The 17,585-nt window shown below is 59.4% G+C and overlaps 1 protein-coding gene across 12 annotated transcripts in view; it reads right to left on the bottom strand.

Moving 5' to 3' along the window:
- The window catches only part of SRC (SRC proto-oncogene, non-receptor tyrosine kinase), a 77,556-nt gene that overhangs the window by 5,378 nt on the left and 54,593 nt on the right, over window positions 1–17,585 (bottom strand). For 3 of the 12 annotated variants that reach the window (XM_055373483.2, XM_055373481.2, XM_063702234.1), the window contains exons 3-11: window positions 17,248–17,415; window positions 15,640–15,893; window positions 13,858–13,957; window positions 13,555–13,572; window positions 7,016–7,048; window positions 6,038–6,136; window positions 5,754–5,857; window positions 3,717–3,866; window positions 2,185–2,340 (exon numbers count right to left, since the gene is read on the bottom strand). In XM_055373483.2, coding sequence (XP_055229458.1) covers window positions 2,185–2,340; window positions 3,717–3,866; window positions 5,754–5,857; window positions 6,038–6,136; window positions 7,016–7,048; window positions 13,555–13,572; window positions 13,858–13,957; window positions 15,640–15,889 — 910 coding nt within the window. In that variant the 5' untranslated portion in view covers window positions 15,890–15,893; window positions 17,248–17,415. The remainder of the gene's footprint in view (window positions 1–2,184; window positions 2,341–3,716; window positions 3,867–5,753; window positions 5,858–6,037; window positions 6,137–7,015; window positions 7,049–13,554; window positions 13,573–13,857; window positions 13,958–15,639; window positions 15,894–17,247; window positions 17,416–17,585) is intronic. The other 9 variants (XM_063702238.1, XM_055373487.2, XM_063702236.1 and 6 more) reach the window with 4 other exon arrangements.

Below are 17,585 nucleotides of genomic sequence, written 5' to 3'. Positions count from 1 at the left end.
GGGCGCCAGTGTCAGCTGTGGCCTCCACAGCCATGTGACAAACCCAGTCAAAGCCTGGGCCCTTTCTGAGCCTCAGTCTCCCCATCTGTACAATGGGTACAATGACAGGGTGCTCCTCATGGCATTGTTACTAGGATTAAATGCTCAAGAACCAGTAGCTGTTGTCGGGACTGTGATTATCAAGAATGTCCAGGCTGGGCGTGGTGGCTCACGCCTGTAATCCCAGCACTTTAGGGGGCCGAGGCGGGTGGATCATTTGAGGTCAGGAGTTCAAGACCAGCCTGGCCAACATGGTGAAACCCTGTCTCCACTAAAAATACAAAAATTAGCTGGGTGGTAGTGGTGCGTGCCTGTAATACTGGGTACTCGGGAGGCTGAGGCAGGAGAATGGCTTGAGCCTGGGAGGCAGAGGTTGCAGTGAGCCGAAACTGCGCCACTGCACTCCAGGCTGGGTGACAGAGTGAGATCCTGTCTAAAAAAAAAAAAGTCCTAAACAGCAGCTTATTAGCCTAGACAGATAGGGGACCAAGGTTCCAACTCAACCGGTGTCACTTCTGGGTTAGTCACGTTCCCTCTGAGCAGGACTTTGAACGTGCCTCATGTGTTAGCAAATGCAATGTGTACTGGTGGAAGCCAGGAGTGATGTGGAGCTGGCCCAGGGATTTCTAAGGCTGTTGCCAGAACAAGAGGTCACCTCTGGAGCCCACCCGCTCCCCAAAATGAGACACTGTCCTAAGCATGAGGGCTTGGGGGTCAGGCTGGCCAGAGCCTGACTCTCACCTCTGCCTCCTGCCAGCAGAGAGACCATGGGAGAGTCAGTTCCCCTCTCTAAGCCTCAGTTATCTCATCTGGAAAATGGGGATTCCATAGTGCCTACCCGTGGAGCTGTTTGAGGATTGAATGAGATTTTAACCACTGGGCCAGCCCCACCGTGAGGGCTCAGTAAGTAATGTGGTTATCATTTCACTACTATCTGCTTTTCTAACTGTGGGGCTCTGGGGGAAGCTGCATTCTAGACCAGCATGTTTAATCCAGGTTCTTGTCCCAGCGGGCCTGGAGGTTCCTTTGATGTGTGACCTTGGGCCCATTCCTCCCAGACGCTGGGCCTCCGTCCGAGGGTTGGGGCTCAGGCCAATCTCTGTGGCCCTCCTGGCTCAGGCCATCTGCATGTGGCACTTCATGAGTCGACCTGGAGCACCCAGGGAGGAAGTGAGGCCCTTCCCAGGGACAGCACCTCTCACCCAAGCCAGAAATGAGTTTTGCAGCCACCATAATGGCTGATGCTGTGCATTCACCCAGGTTTTGCTCAAGTCCTCACTTTGTGGCTGTGCCCACACCCTGGCTTCTCACCCTTCTCCCCTCTCACCAGCTCAAAGCCCACGCCTCCCCTTCCCAGACAGCCTGACCTCCAGCCTCCCGGCCTCTGTCCCTGCAGTGCCTTCCACCCATGAGGCCGCTCTGCTCTCCTCCATCAGCCCTCTGGAGGGCGGAACGTGGAGGCAGTGGGAGTGAGCGGAGATGCGGCTCAGATGAAACCACCTTGAAAACAGCGCACCGTGATCCCCGCTAGCACCATGGGCTTACGGGGTTACAACTGCCGTCTCTCCTCCACCCTGGCCTCCGGTCCCTCTGTGTGAGCAGAAAGCATCCGGTGGAAGAGGGGCCTGGGTTTTGTCAGGGCTGCACGGTGCTCATGCTTTGCTGTTTCTCCAGGGTTAGACGGGAAATCGCTAACAGGCCCAGATCATGCCAGACCTAAGCTTCCCAGCACTCCCTCCTGCGAGCCGGGCTTCTCTCTCCATGGCAAACAGCTAGCACGTGGACACGCACTGGGTCAGGGTCTCCACCATCTCCCGTAGGTCCCACTGTCACCAGCCCCATTCACAGTCGGGAAGACTGAGGCTCTGAGTGAGGCCACCGGGCCCAGCCTACACAGCAGGTCTGTGCAATGCCCAGCCCTGTACGGATCTTGGAATCAGGCGCTATGGTTTGCACGGTCCGGGGCACAGCGCTTGGGTGGCCACAACCCAACTCGGTGCCAGCCACCGCTGGGGAGCTCCAGATTTACAACAGGGCCCCGTCATCCAGCAGAGGCAGCTAAAGGCAAAGGGACCAAGGGAGCCCGGAGCTGCCACACGGGGTGGGGGGTGGATGCCTCTCCCGAGGGCAGGGGCCAGGACTTACCCATCCACACCTCGCCAAAGCAGCCCTGGCCCAGCTTGACCTCCAGCCGCAGCGACTCCCGAGGGATCTCCCAGGCATCCTTGGCCAGGCCCTGAGTCTGCGGCTTGGACGTGGGACACACGGTGGTGAGGCGGTGGCACAGGCCATCGGCGTGTTCTGAGGAGGAGGCAGGAGGAGCAGTTAGGCGGAGCTTCTGCCCTGGGGCCTCCCTGCCCCTCAGTGTGTGTCGCCCTACATGCCAGATGCACACAGATTTCAGGGGACACGCAGGGTGCCCTCAAAGCCAGGCATCTACATCTGTGTGCACACAGCCCCACCCCCACACACAGTGCTTTATGCATCTGCTGAGTCAGTCATTCAGTCAGTCATTCAGCAGACAGTAGGAGGTGCCAGGAACCCTGCGGGGAGGGAACATGTCCAGGGAACCTGCCCTCAGGAACTCAGAGTCCAGGGAGGAGCCCCACTTCCCTAATCACCTCCCAGGACCACAGATGTGAATGTGACTGGAAAGCTGTTCGCGCAACAGCAGGAGTGTCCTGGGAGGCTTCCTGGAGGAAGCAACAACTGAGCTTGGATGTGCAGGAGGGTGAGGGGTTAAGTAGGGAAGAGCCCTCCAGGCAGGGGCACAGCCAGAGCAAAGGCTCTGAGGAAAGAACAGCTGCAGGGCTGGAGAAGCGGAGGACAAAGGGGCGCAGGGAGCAGGTGGGGAAGGGTGGCACCAGGCGGAGGTGGGGAGGCAGTTAGGATTAGACCACTCAGGGGCCGGTGGGGGTCTTTATCCCAAGATTCCAAGACAGCCCCTGGAGAGTTCTGATCTGAGGGAAAGGGGTTCAGAATGAGCCACACAGTGGTGGCCGAAGAGACAGAGAGTGGTGGGCGATCCCAGAGGAAGTCAGGAGGCCAAGCTGAGAGGAGGAGGAGGCTCGGGGTGGGGAGTGGACCAACACCTGTGCACAGAGGCCATGTGTGCCACAGACACACGGGCACACAGGCACCCATAGGCCCCTGACACTGCAGTCAGCTCCGGATGCCCAGGTGGGTGGGCTACAGCACTGTGCCCACGCCCGAGCCCTCACCCAGCACGCAAGCCCCGCGAGCTCCCTCTGCCGCTCTCTTCCCTCTTTGCTGCAATCGATCTGGCCGCCCCCTCCTCCTCTCCCAGCAACCGGTTCAGACCGGTCCTAGGGCTACAGAGACAAATGACACCAGCCTCTGTCCCCTCCCTTCCAGCTTACTCTGGGGCTCCTCAGGGCAGCCCCCTCCATACCAGCCAGCTGCAGAGAAAGGCGGGGAGTGGGACACTTCGTGGAGCAGGGAGAGAGGGGGACAGGGAGGAGGGGGGCTGGGGGAAAGAAGAGGAAGAAGAAGGAGACAAGGAAAGGAGGGAAAAGGGAGGAGAGAGGAAGGGAAGGGGGAGGGGGAAGTGGGGAGAGGAGCAGGATAACAGAAGTCCCCACCCTTCTAGGCTCCAAGGCCCCTCCCCAGGGTCTGCAGCTGAGGCTTTGCCCGCCCGCCCTCCGAGGCTGGCTCACTGGAGTAGTAGGCCACCAGCTGCTGCAGGCTGTTGAACTGGGTGCGGGAGGTGATGTAGAAGCCGCCGCTGTCCAGCTTGCGGATCTTGTAGTGCTTCACGTTGAGGCCCTTGGCGTTGTCGAAGTCAGACACTGAGAGGCAGTAGGCACCTGCGGGGCACCGAGGGGAGCCGTGACCGCCACGCCCTCTCCCCCGCAGGCCGCTGCTCTGGACACCTTCCTGTGCCTGCCTGACATTGGAGGGAAGGGAGGCCCAGGCGGGGCCCCAGGCCCACCCTGTCTCTCAACAGCCAGCCCCGGGGCAGCCACAGAGGCAGGGCCAAGGGACCCAAGAGACACTTGATTAGTACGTCCTGCCACGCACCCTTGGCCCCAGCAAGACCTCCATATCCCAGGTGCACATCCTAGCTATGAGACTTGGAGGGGTTGCTGGCCCTATCTGGGCCTCAGTTTCCTCCTCTGCACAATGCGGGTGCTCCCAGGGCTGCTGGGGAGATTCCATGCAACCACATATAGAAGGGCCCGGCACACACTGGGCACTCAATAACTGTTTGCTGGGAGCCTGTGAGTGGCTCCCTGTGGCTGTGTGGCCCTGGCCTAACTGCTTTCCCTCTCTGGGTCAGCTTGCGGGGGCACTGTCCATGTCCCCCCAACCTCCTTGCTGAAGACAGCCCCAGGCTCAGGCAGGAGGGGGTGGTTGGCAGAGGCTTTGGCCGTTGTGGGCAGGAGACCACGGGCTGGGTGTGGCCTGAAGGCTGCCTGGGTCAAACGGGGCCAGCCCTGGTGCCGCCCCTCTTTCCCTTGAGCATAGAAAAGCTTTTGGCCGGAAAAGTTTCCTTCCATCCAGCAGGCCTGGGTAGGACCAGAGGCCAAGAGACGCCCAAATGTCATCAGGGAACAAGGCTGAGCCCTGGAGGCAGGGGCAGAGGCTCCAGCAGCCAGGTACAGGCCTTCTCAAGAGCCTGGCCAGGCAGTGCATGGGCATGGGGGAAGCCCAGCCATCCTAGCCCACAGACCTCCCCTTCTGCGATCTTCAGGAGATTACAATCCCAGCATACAGAAGAAATGAGGTCCAGAGAGGGAAGTGGCCAGCCTGGGGTCACCCAGCAAACCAGAGACAGGGCTGGGGCTCAAACCCACATCCGGGGACTCAAAGCCTGCCTTAGGCAACCATGATTTTCTACTGATGGCCCGGGAGGGTGCATGTGGAAGCCACAGGCCTGAGGCTGAAGCCAACCCCGGCCACATGTGCATACACGCACAGGCATGCCCATGCCCAGTAGCCACACGCTCACACAAGTACACGCTCCCTAGGCCCTCAGGCACCAGACAAACCACAGCAGTCCATTTCCACACAGCAACACACAGACAATTCCACCCCACATGCACACACACACACGCCCAGATGTACACACAGCGTGCACACCCGCACATGGCTGCACGACTGCTCGTAAATGCATGGCTCGACATGGATGCTCTGCTCCCCATCTCCTGCTGAGCCCCAGGCCCACAGGAAGCAGCTCAGCTTGGTTGCCATGGTGACGGGCGCCTGCAACCCACTTTCAGAGGGGCTGGAGAGAAAGGGGATGGTCTTCATTCTCTGGCTCAGGGGAGGGACAGGAGAGGGGCAGGGACGAGGACTGCGGTTGGGGGAGGGCAAAGCCAGCCTCCAGCATCCAGTGCAGCCCAGGGACCCCTGGGGAAGAGGAAGAAGCGGGGCTCATTGTAGCAGCACCTACCCTGGGAACGAGCCTGTTACTGTGTGACACTCAGACCTCCAGACAACCTATGTTCATCTTTTACCTGAGAAAACTGAGGCCAGAGAGACTAAGCCTCATCTTTCTCTGGACATCCGGCCACCGCGGATCACTCAGCGTTCCTCAAATGCACCTCCCTGACTTTGATCCTGCCATTACCTCCACCCGGAAGGCTCTTCCCTCCCTACTCCACAAACCAAACTCCTGCTCATTCCACAACACCCAGCTCAAACCACTCACAGAAGACTCAGTATCCGCTGGCCAGCAAGAGTGCTCGTACCTTTCGTGGTCTCACTTTCTCGCACGAGGAAGGTCCCTCTCGGGTTCTCCGCATTGAGCAGTAACCGCTCTGACTCCCGTCTGGTGATCTTGCCAAAATACCACCTGGGGGTGGGAGGACGGAGGATGGTGCTGACTGTCCGGGCTTCTGCCCACTCCCAGTGCTTCTCCCTGGATATGGCTGGGGCGCTGGACAGCCAGACCTCCCACCCCAGCCCAGGAGAGGCGCTCTGCACCGGCAGTGTCCAGGGACAATGGGTAGAGGCAGCCAGAGACAGTACTCACTCCTCGGCCTGGATGGAGTCGGAGGGCGCCACGTAGTTGCTGGGGATGTAGCCTGTCTGTCCTGTGCTGAGCGAGTGGGCCAGCCACCAGTCTCCCTCTCTGAGCAGGGACAGAAGGAGGGAGGAAAGGAGAAGGGAGCCGTCAGCCACAAGCCCGGTGCCCACCATCCTCCTAGGTGCTGTGCTCAGGGCTCTAGTGGCTGAGGGAGGCCCATGGAGGTGGTGGGGCCAGCGTGAGTCCCCGCAGCATGCCAGGTCCAGCTGGCCTGGAACTCCTCCCCTCCCTGGCGCAGACGCCTTTTTGCCAAAGCTGGATCAGATGGACTTTGTCTTGGACCAGGGCAGGACTGGCCTTGGTCATCTGAGGCTCAAATCCATAGGGGAGGAGTCCCGGGACAGGAAGAAATTCACTTCCTTTCAGATGTACCAAGACATCTCAAGATGCCGAGAGCTGCCTTGGGAGGGAGGGAGGGAGCCCCCTGTCTCTGCGGGCAAGTAAGGTTGTAATAGAAGAGATTCCTGGCTGAGAGAAAGTCAAGTGAGACCTACAAAGTGTCCCCATGCTCTGAGATTCGGAAGCCCGCTCCTGGGAGCTGGTGAGACCTGGGTGGAGGCAAGCAGGGGCCCTTCTGGGACCCAGTGACCATCCAGGCCCCAACCCTGCAAACTAGAGCAAGGCTTGCCTCTGTCCCAAATCACGGGTCACAGCTAAAGGGCTCCTCGGCTGAAAACTACAGGCCTCCTCCTCCAGCCTACCCATCTGCAGGGGGAAACTGAGGCCAGAGGGGGCTGGGACTTGCCCAAAGTCACACAGTGAGCCTTGTCAGAGGGGGTGAGGTGGCAGAGCCCCAATGCCCAGGGCACTTCTATGCGAAAGTGAGGAGAAGGAGTGGGGGGTGTGATGGGGATGGGGCAGGAGGAGCTCCCGGCGTGGTCAGGTCCCCTGGGCCTGGGCAGGAGCGGGGAGGGGCGGAAGTACCTTTGCAGCCATCTGAATGTGAACCAGGTCTGGCTGGAGCGGGGGTCCAGAGACACAGAGGAGGGAGGAGAGAGCGAGAGCCCAACAGGAGAGAAGAGGCAGAGATGGGGGTGGTGAGAGGCGGAGAGTGGCAGAAAGAGCAGGGGAGAGAGCGGGAGAGCCAGGCGGTGCTGGGGACAGGGGACGAGGGGGCAGCCACAGAGGCCTCACATCCAAAGCAACCAATGGGACAGGGACAGGGTCCACAGGGAGTGAGGAGAGGTCAATGGGCAGGGAGACCTGGGAACTAGGGTCCAGCCCCCTCTCTTTCCCACTGTACAGCTGGGAAGACTGAGGCCAGAGAAGCAAAGGCCTCTTTGCTCAAGGTCACACAGCCAGGCCCAGGCTCCTGACTCCCAGATAGGAGCACCCCCTGCAGGGTGCAGCAGGGCTTGACAGCTTGCTGGGCTCTTCTCAATCCAAGGCCACTTTTGTACTTCACCAGGACCCTGAGAAGACACACGGCAGGCAGGGTGGCCCCCACCCACCGCCAGGGCCCAGAGAGAGAAAGGCCCTTGCCTACAGTCACACAGTCTGAACATGAACCTGGATCCCTGGCTCCCACTTCTTCTGAGCTGCCCCTGGCCATATTCTTCAGCCCATATAGAAGATGGAGAAGTTGAGGCCAGGAGGGAGCAGGGCTTGGGGAGCTCTCCAGGGACCTGTCGGAGGACAGGTGAGCACCTGAGACCCTGGGGTTCGGCCGGATGGCTCGAAGTGAGCCAGAGGGTGTTGTGTCCCCTCCTGATGGAGTGAGGCAAGGGGGTGTGACTGGGGCTGTGTGGTCTGTCTTGGCTCTGTGATGGCTACACACACACTCGGGCAGGGGGGCAAGCCATGTGGGGTCACTGGAGGGAGGGCCCGGGAGTAAGGAGGCAAGACCCACCTCAAGGAAAGAAGCCTTTGGATGCCCCAAATGCCCACCCACCTCCTTGTACACCCACCCGGGGTGTCCACATTAGTCTCTCCCACTGACCCCCAAGGCCACCCTGCAAGGGAGGAAGGCAGGGCTCCAGGCCCCAGATGAAGAAACTGGCTCAGAAATGTCAAGCGATCAGCGCAGGGACACACAGCACCCAGGCCAGGGTAGCCCAGCACTTTATTTATTTATTTATTTTTTTGAGATGGAGTCTTGCTCTATCACCCAGGCTGGAGTGCAACAGCACGATCTCGGCTCACTGCAAACTTCACCTCCCAGGTTCAAGCGATTCTCCTGCCTCAGCCTCCTAAGTAGTTGGGATTACAGGCAAGCCCCACCATGCCCAGCTAATTTTTGTATTTTTAGTAGAGACGGGGTTTCACCATGTTGGCCAGGGTGGTCTCGAACTCCTGACCTCAAGTGATCTGCCCACCTCGGCCTCCCAAAGTGCTGGGATTACAGGAGTGAGCCACCGCGCCTGGCCAGCACTTTCTTTAGAGAGTTGGGGAAACTGAGGGACAGAGAGGTGCAGGGACTTGCCCAAAGCTACAAAGCAAGGACTCAAATCACAGAAAACAGCTCTCTGAGATCTTTCAGTTCAAAGCCTCCATTTACCAGTGGGGGAAAATGAGACATAGACAGGCCAGTGATTTGCCCAAAGCCACACGGTCAGTCAATGGCAGAGCAAGAGTGAGAAGCAGGGCCCCTGACTGTCCACAGCCAGGCACAGTAGGGCCTCCCCAGGCCCCAGAGAGGCTGAGACCTTTGGGAAAGCCTGTGGCAGATGAAAGAGGAGGCTGCAGGGCAGGGTCAGAGGACAGGCCACAGCGGGAAGGGGCCAAGGTCTAAGGCCAGACGCTAAAAATTGAGGCCGTTTGACAAAGCTGCAGTCCACAGGCTGGCCGGCCTCTGGGGAGCCTCCAGCCACCCAGAGTGGAAGGCTGGCAGGAGGCCTGTGCTCGGAGGCCAGCCAAGCAGGGCCCAAGAGCGAGAGGAGTGCAGCTGATGCTACCCAGATTTCAGCGAGCAGGGCTCCCAGCTCCCCAGAGTCAGCCCACCTGTGAGTCTGGGGTTTCATGGTCTAGTCTGGAGGTTTCATTTCACAAGGGGCAGGGAGAGAGATGAGATGCACTCCAATTTTATTGAAGGACCCAAGGTCCAGTCTCAGCCTGGCCCCTGATTTAGAGGGGTCTGAGGGAATGGGCTCCAGTGCTGGACTGCCCTAGACACCATCCCAGCTCACCACGTGCTGGCTGTCTGACCTTGGCCCCTCCACACCACACTCACCAGTCTCAGTTTCCTCATCTGCAGGGTTAGCCATGTCTCCCTCCCAGGATATAAAATGCCAGAACAGACAGTGCACGGTGGCTCACGCCTGTAATCCCAACACTTTGGGAGGCCAAGGTGGATGGATCTCTTGAGGTCAGGAGTTCAAGACCAGCCCAGCAACATGGCGAAACCCCGTCTCTAATAAAAATATAAAAATTAGCTGGGCATGGTGGTGCGTGCCTGTAATCTCAGCTACTTGGGAAGCTGGGAAGCTGAGGCAGGAGAATCACTTGAACCCAGGAGGTAGAGATTGCAGTGAGCCAAGATCGCACCACTGCACTACAGCCTGGGCCACAGAGCAAGACTCGGTCTCAAAAAAAAAAAAAAAAAAAAGCCAGATCAGAGCCCAGCACAACATGCATCAGCTGTTAGATCTGGATTTAGCTAAAAAATAAAAATAAAAACAACTAAATCGGTATTTCCACAGTGACCCTTCCTATTCTTCAAAACGTTTTTAAAAACCAAAGCAGCACAGTCCCAGTCTCCAACAAGGATTTGCTGTGTGATCTTGGGCAAGTACCCTGCCCTCTCTGAGTCTTAGTTTCCTCATATGTAAAAAGCAGACAACATTCACAGAATCTCCCTTGCAGGCAAAGTGTGTAAACAGTCAGCGTCATGCTGGGCTCAGAGTAAACTGAGATAATGACTGTGATGATCATCTGAGCCTCAGTTTGCCTACCTGTGAAATGGAGATATCAATCCCCATCTTCCCATGTCAAGGGCTTGGGAGGCTCAAAGCTGCCTCCGGTGGCTGCGGTCACCAGTCACAGCAGCATCAAGCCATCAGGGAGAGGAGTTCTACGGCATCCGGCACCTTCCCCCGGGCCTGGTCCTCATCAGGTGGGCAGCAAGCAGGGAAGGAAGGGAAGCCTTCCCACCCATGGCTAGAAGAAGGGCCAAGAGTCCCAGAGCCACGATTTTTCACAACTGCTGGTCACCAGCTGTGTGACCTCAAGCAACTGACTTCACCTCTCTGAGCCTCAGGATCCTCTTTTGGGGCCCTAATCCTTGGGGCCAGCCAGGGTGGCGTGTGGCTCAGGGGCACGGCAGCTTTGGAACCTGGGACATGTGCCAGCGTGGGCACTGACATTCGCTCCCTTGGGCTGCTGGGACTGGTTGGGAGGGCACTCTGGGGATGGCCGCTGAGCTGGTGCACCACAGCTGAGGCTGGCCAGGTGGGCAGTGGCCAGGAGGTCAATTGCCAAGCCCCAAGACCTGGAGCACATGGTCTGTGGGGTGAGGGAGGAGCGAGGCAGGGGTGAAGCCAGCACAGGTCTCTGGAGGAGAGCATGAAGGCAGGACCCCGAGGCTCTGGACTCCCGAGGTGCCCCCTGCCGCCATGCCGGGGGCAAGGAGGCAGAGGCCAGCTGAGGCGCTGTTGCCCAGAAGCGCCTGCCAGAAAACTCCCAAAAGAAGCTCCTGGAATTTGGGTGGGAGGAAGGGGCAGTTCAGGGAGCAACCCAGAGTCAGACCCAGAGGGGCCCTGACTCCTGAGACTCGGATGTCAGATGAGGGAGCTTGAGGCAGTCAGACCTCAGCCCCAGAGGGCTTCCTCATGCCCAGGGCCACACAATACCCAGAATACCAGGACCCAGGGCCATGTGGCACCAAGATCCATGGCGGGGGATCTCTGGGTCTGCTACCGCGAGGACCCCCACTTGGCCAGACCCCATCCACAGATGGGTTCCTCCTCTAGCTCTCTACTGCCCTGACAGCCAGCCCAGCCTCCACACGTGCCTGGGCCCCATGCTAGATTCAGAAAGCCCCCCACTCTTACAGGGTGGGGGAGGCACTGCACAGTAATAGGCCCTGAGCACTGCTGGCAGAAGGACGTGCATGCAGGCGGGTCCCCGGGATGAGGTGTGAGACTCAAACACCTTAAATTCAGGTGGCCCATCTCCTACCAAGCCCCGCCCCCCAAATCCCTTTCCCTCTCCTCTTCTACTAATACCAGCCCCCCACCTACACCTCCCTCCTTCACTTCTTTTTTTTGAGACAGAGTCTTGCTCTGTCACCCAGGCTGGAGTGCAGTAGCACGATCATGGCTCACTGCAGCCTTCAACTCCTGGCTCAAGCGATCCTCCTGCCTCAGCTTCCTGAGTAGCTGGGACCACTGGCATGCGCCACCACACCTAGCTAATTTATTTTTATATTTTGTAGAGGCCAGGTCTCCCTATGTTTCCCAGGCTGGTCTCAAACTTCTGGGTTCAAGCGATCCTCCTGCCTCAGCCTCCCAAAGTGCTGGGATTACAGGCGTGAGCCACGGCGCTCAGCCACCATCTCTGACGTCTAAGCGAAGGAGCATTGGAGCATTGTGACATGAGGAGGGGCTCCCAATCCACCCACCCCCATCTCCCAATCAGCTACCCCAGGGTCTTCCCTGAATGAGATTCCATCACTTCCAGGCCTCCTGGCAGCCCCAGCCTCCTGGCCAAACCTCCCCCAGCCCACCCTCCCTGGAAGGCAAGAAGAGTGGAGGGAAAGGGCTAGAAAAAGGCAAGCATGGGGCTACTCTCTGAATCCAGGTGAAAAAGGCAGAACCAAAGTTCTCCGAGCCCTTCCTGCCTCCACAGCTCTGCCCCAGCTGTCACCCCAGTCTGAGACGCTTGGTAGAGACTCCACCAGGACTTCAGAGCCATCCTGCTGACGCCCCTCCCCTGCACGGGCCTCTCCCTCCTGTGGCCTCTGCTGCACCTCCACTGAGCCTTCGTGAAAGGATCATGGGTCGGAGGGCCAGCCTAGTCTTCCAGCTCTGCCACTACTAGCCATGTGACCTTGGGTAAGTTATTTCACCTCTTTGGGCCTCAGTTTCCTCATCTGTAAAATGGTGCAAGTAAGACTTCCCATTTCTCGAGGCTATGGTGATGCGTAAATAAAATAACGCAACTTCAAGCACTCCGCACAGGGCCCAGCTCACACAGAGAGCACAAGAAACGGTGACATTGTCACTGCTGTTCATTCATCCTGTTCACCATCACCTGCTGGGCACCCGCCACTGTGCTGAGTTACAGGTGCTATGGGGACCCAGAAGTGAGGTGCACCAGAGAGCCGCCCTCCAGCAGCTCCCAGTTTAGGGGGGAAGCAGACACGAACAGCTGGTGACAATAAGGAAACTGTAGCTTCGCACCAGGACTCGGCCATGCAATGGGGGAGGCGGAGCCAGGAGAGCCCCCCTCCCACCCCCCCGGCCAAGAGCAGCTTGAGGAGGGCAGAAAGTTGCTGCTTCGGTTCCAATCCTGGCTTTGCTACTTGGCAGCTGTGTGACCTTGGACAAGGGCCTTCACATCGCTGAGCCTCAGTTTCCTCATCTGCAAAATGGAGACAGCCCCCTCCCCGATCACTTCAGCCCTGGCTAGACTGCAGAGAGGAGTCAATACAAGGACACAGGTGGAGACGACTGGCATGGCAACTGGCACCTCTGTTCCCTTTTGCTCCCCTGAGAAGGCAGTCCTGCACTGATCTTGAGCGATGAACAGGAGTTCCCCAGGCAGACACTGGAGAAAGGGCATTTCAGGCAAAGGGAAGAGCATGCGCAAGGCAAGTGGGGCATGAGCAAGCCAGACACGCTCGGGGCAGTGGAAACCCCCAACTTCCTTAGCCAGGCCTTCGGGGACACCCAGGGATCGATTCTCCTCTGCCCTCTAGAACCTTCCTGCCTTCCACACCCGTGAAGGCGTCAGCCCCCTCCAGCCCGGCACCTTCCCGCAAGCTGCCCTTCCACCACCTCCACCTGCCAGATAACTTTCCTTCGAGGCCCTTGACCCTCTCAGTCCCTGTGGTCATCACCGGAGGCAGGCCCACAGCAGGGGCTCCAGGAGCCGACTCTGGGCTCGCCCACTGCCTGACTCTTGGCCTGGGCTGGGGCCATGTGCTATCTCCCTGGCCACATGCTGGCTCCAGGGGGACGTGGCCAAGGCCTTCTCCACCCAGGCTATCCCCATCACAGCACTGGGTCCTGCATGCAGCAGACACTTGGGTGGGCTGACGGGGCAGAATGGGAGGGTGAGTGAGTAGGAAGGTGGATGGGGAGGAGGTGTGCAGGAGAGTGCAATGGAAGGGCCCCTGATCGCAGCCTGCGTTAAGGTCCAGGACCTAATCAAATTGGTTGAGGGGGGAGAGGAGAAGCTGGGAGGTGAGGAGCAGCCAAGAGAGCCAGAGATCACAGGCAGGGAGTGGAAGCACATGCAGACAGCAGCCCCCACCCCCCGCGAAGCACCCCGCCCAGCCCGCCGCCCACGGAGCATGTACACACCTGACATCCACCTTCCTCCTAAGGGCCAGCGAGAGAGAAGCAGAGAGAGGGAGAAGCTGAGAGAGGGCTGGAGGGAGCAAGCAAGAGCCAGGGATTGGGAGGAGTTCCCCATGGCTGGGGGAGCAACAGCAGGTGCTGCCCAGGGCGAGAGTGCAGCAGGCGCCTGCCTCCACACTGCCCTGGGCTTCGCACTGCCCTGGGCTCTGCACTGTGCTGCCCTGATGCCAGATCCTGCATGAGCCCCTGCCCGCTTTGAAGTCCCACCACCCAGCCCTGAGGGGCAATAGGGAAGGGGGCACTCACGTGTTGTTGACAATCTGGAGCCGCTCGCCTTTCTTGAAGGACAGGTCTGTCTCCGTCCTAGACTCATAGTCATAGAGGGCCACAAAGGTGGTCACTCCACCTGCAGAGAGGGGTGGGGTGTGTCAGAACAGTGGGGCCACAGCCAGGGAAGGCATGGGCAGGATAGCCCTGTACCCAGGAGGTGTGGATTTGTCTCCCACACACAAGTGCTCAGCCCAAAGACACAGTCAGGTTCAGTGAAGATGGGCCTGTGCACGTGTCCACTGAATCCGTGTATCTGCGCATCCCTGCAAGGGCATGTGGGAGCGGGAGCATCCCTTCCTGTCCGCGTCCGTCCCCGGGGCTTTGGGCAGTGCTGGGTGCTGGCTTATCTGTTTGGTGCCTGTCTTGCTCTAGGAGCAGAAGTCGCCAATAACAAGCATCTTTGTTTTGTTTCCAGAGCCAGGCACATAGTAGGTGCTCAAGAAAGAGCTATAGGCTGAACGAAGCGGTGAATGAAGAACACTGCCCCAGGAGGCTCGCTCTCTCTCTATAAAGTGTGTCACTCTGGGCGCTCCTGGTGTCCAGGAAGATTTGGCTCCAAGTAACTGCCCCCTCAAAAAGGCCCCCGTACCCCCTTCCACCATTTTAAGCTACAGCCTCCACCTCCTCACATCCCCCAGCCCTCCCTCCCTGCCTATTTTGCGCCTTCGCAGCAGCGCCCCTTCTAACACCCTCCACGAGCTGCCCTTTGCTTCCTTCCCCCAGGTGGGTTCTGTCTGCACCGCTGGGGCCCGGGCAGCAGAGGAGCCCTGGCCTGTAGTAGGAGCTCCACATATACTTATTGAACAAATGAATGGTGTGTCTGTGGGTCTGTTTCTCTCGCTTGGGCGTGCGTCTGCGTCTGAAGGGTCCACGCCTGTCCGTGTGTCTCTGAGTGTTCTCATGTTCTCGATGCACCTGTGTGTATCTGTCTCCTGGGCGGCCACGATGGTGAGACGGTGATTTCCAGCTGAGCGTGTGTCTGTGTCTTGTGTGTGTCTCTGAATGCGCTTCTGACGGCATGTGCGTGTGTCTTCAGCTACAAGTGTGAGGTCACCTGTGCATGTGAGTTTGTATCTGGGTACATCTGCGTTGGGGATGTGTCTGCGGCTGTCTGTGACCCTGTCTCCACCCCGCATGTGTGCGTGTCCCTGGCGGGGGTGTAGCCGTGTGTGTGGCCCAGCGTGTGCCTGTGGGGAGAGTGCACGGGTCTGAGTGAAGTCTGCGTGGAGTGTCTGGGGCACCGCCGCGGCTCTCCAAAGCGGCCCTCTCCGGGGCTGCGGTGACCGCAGAGCGCCAGCAGAGGGCGCAGGGGCGCATCCTGGCGCGGGCCCAGCCGGGGCCGTCCGGTGCCCCGTTCCCCCAGCGACCCAGCTGCCCCTCCGCCGCACGTGGGCCGCGCGTCCCGACTCATCTCTGGGCGGACCCAGGCAACGAAAAAGGCCTGCGCGCCAGGCAGCAGCAGGCCCGGTCACCGCGCCGCCCCTCTCTCTGGGCCTCAGCGTCCCACTAGGACCCCATCACCAGACCCCGCGTCCTCTGCGCCTGCTCCACCCCAAAGCCAGCGGCGGCGGCGCGGACGCTTCACAGTGTGTACGGCCGCCCCCCCCCCCCACCCCCCGCACACCCAAGTCACCCAGGGGCGCTACCCCTGGCGAGAGGAAGGGCCTGCGCAGAGGGGGCGACCCCGGGCACACAGCCCCGCCGCCTCCCCGCCGTGGCCCCAGGTGGGCGAGGACCCCGCGCCGCCCACGCACTGACCGGCCAGCGGGCCCGCCCTCTGCGGGGAGGTGACGGTGTCCGAGGAGTTGAAGCCTCCGAACAGCTTGGGCTCGGCGGCCGCGGGGGCGAAGGCCGCGCTGGGGCCGCGGTGGCCGTCGGCCGAGGCTGGCTTGCTGGGGGTCTGCGAGGCGGGGAAAGCGCCCCCGCCAGCGCCGTGCACGTTCTCGGCGGGCTCCAGGCTGCGGCGCCGCTGGCTGGCATCCTTGGGCTTGCTCTTGTTGCTACCCATGGCCCTGGCAGGAGAGAGAGAAGACACTGGAACAGGCAGGGCTGCCGGGGCCCCTTGGCCGGCCTCCCTCCCACCCATTCCACAGATGGGGAAAACGAGGCCCAAAGGGAGGCACCAGGGCCGGGCGCGGTGGCTCACGCCTGTAATCCCAGCACTTTGGGAGGCCGAGGCGGGCGGATCACTTGAGGTCAGGAGTTCGAGACCTGCCTGGCCAACACGCGGAAACCCGGGCTCTACTTGAAAAAAAAAAAATTAGCCGGGCATGGTGGCACGCGCTTGTAGTCCCAGCTACTCCGGAGGGTGAGGCAGGAGAATCGCTTGAACAGGGGAGGCAGAGGCTGCAGTGAGCCCAGATCCTGCCACTGCACTCCAGCCTGGGCGTCAGAGGAATACTCTGTCTCAAAAAAAAAGAAAAAGAAAAAAATGGGGGACAGGGGCACCAGCCTTTTTGGGAGAGTTAGCCTCTCAAAACCTCGATGTCTTCATCTGTAAAATGAGCGTAAGGATGGCATCCATCCGTAAAGGGCTTCCTCGGTCCAGCGCCAGGAACGGAAGAAATGCCTCATAATCAGAAGCCCTGACCTTACCCACCCACCTCCCCCTGAGTCACTGTTTCCCTCCCTCCTGGCAGGGACAGTATCTGAGCCACGCCTATGTCCCGGGCACCTAGCACATGGAGGGGGCTCATTGAGGGTTTGTTGAATGAATACGTGGCCGACGGGAATTGCCTAACGATGGGGAAAGGTGCTAAAAGTGGCAGCCAAGGCCATACAGCAGGAGGTTTGAAGCAGAGATGGCTGGGAGCTCACTCCAGCCACAGGGCCTTCACACATACCATTCCCACTGCCCAAATGCTGTTCCCTGGCCACTTCACCAGGGTGACTGGTGCCTCCTTCTGTTCTCAACTCAAAAGTCCCCTCCTTGGGAAGTGTTCCCCAAATCCTTTCACTGGGTCCCCCTGACTTCTGTCTGTCTTTGATAACATGTGGTCCTGTTTTGTTTTTGTTGTTTGAATTCATGTGGTTATGTGACTACTGTCATGGGCTTTTGTTCATCTTGTTCACTGCTGTGCTCCCAGTGCCTAGCATGGGGTGTGGCACACAGTAGGTGCTCAGTAAACAGCTGAATGAATGAATGACTATTTAAGAGCTAAGGGACTTCAGAGCCAGAAACGGGAGGTCCAGAGAGACGGAAACACAGAGTAAACCAAGTTGAAAACTCCCCCTGACGCCCACAGTCCTGCCACCACCCTCTGCCTCCCATTTCCCCATCCGCAGGCCCTGGCTGGTCCCAGCTCCCACCCAGATTGGCTGGGATCTCCCCACCCATCTTGAGCCCTGATAGGGCCATCATCTCACCTGGTAGAAGGCAGGGGCTGTCCCAGAGGACCTGGGAGGCAGCCTGGGGTCTTGGCACAAACACCAGGTGTGGAGTCAGGGGTCTCGAAATAGAGGCCCTGCTCCACCTCTCCCCGCTGTGTGTCCCTAGGCAAGTGGCTTTCCCTCTCTGGGCCTCAGCGTCCTCATCTGCAAAGCAGGGATAAAGCAGACATCTCAGCACTGTTTTGAGGGTGTCATTAGAAAGAGAAATCATAATGGCGCCCACTCTCTGATCACTGTTCATCAGGCTATGGCTCTAGCAGGCCCAGTGCTAAGAGCCTCCTAGACCTGAAATATCCTTCAACCCTTCCAAAGTG

Source organism: Gorilla gorilla, chromosome 21 (genome assembly GCF_029281585.2).
Source record: "Gorilla gorilla gorilla isolate KB3781 chromosome 21, NHGRI_mGorGor1-v2.1_pri, whole genome shotgun sequence".
Lineage (NCBI taxonomy): Eukaryota > Metazoa > Chordata > Mammalia > Primates > Hominidae > Gorilla > Gorilla gorilla.
Note: the sequence above shows the minus strand (reverse complement) of the source record. Positions and strands in the feature narration are given on the sequence as shown.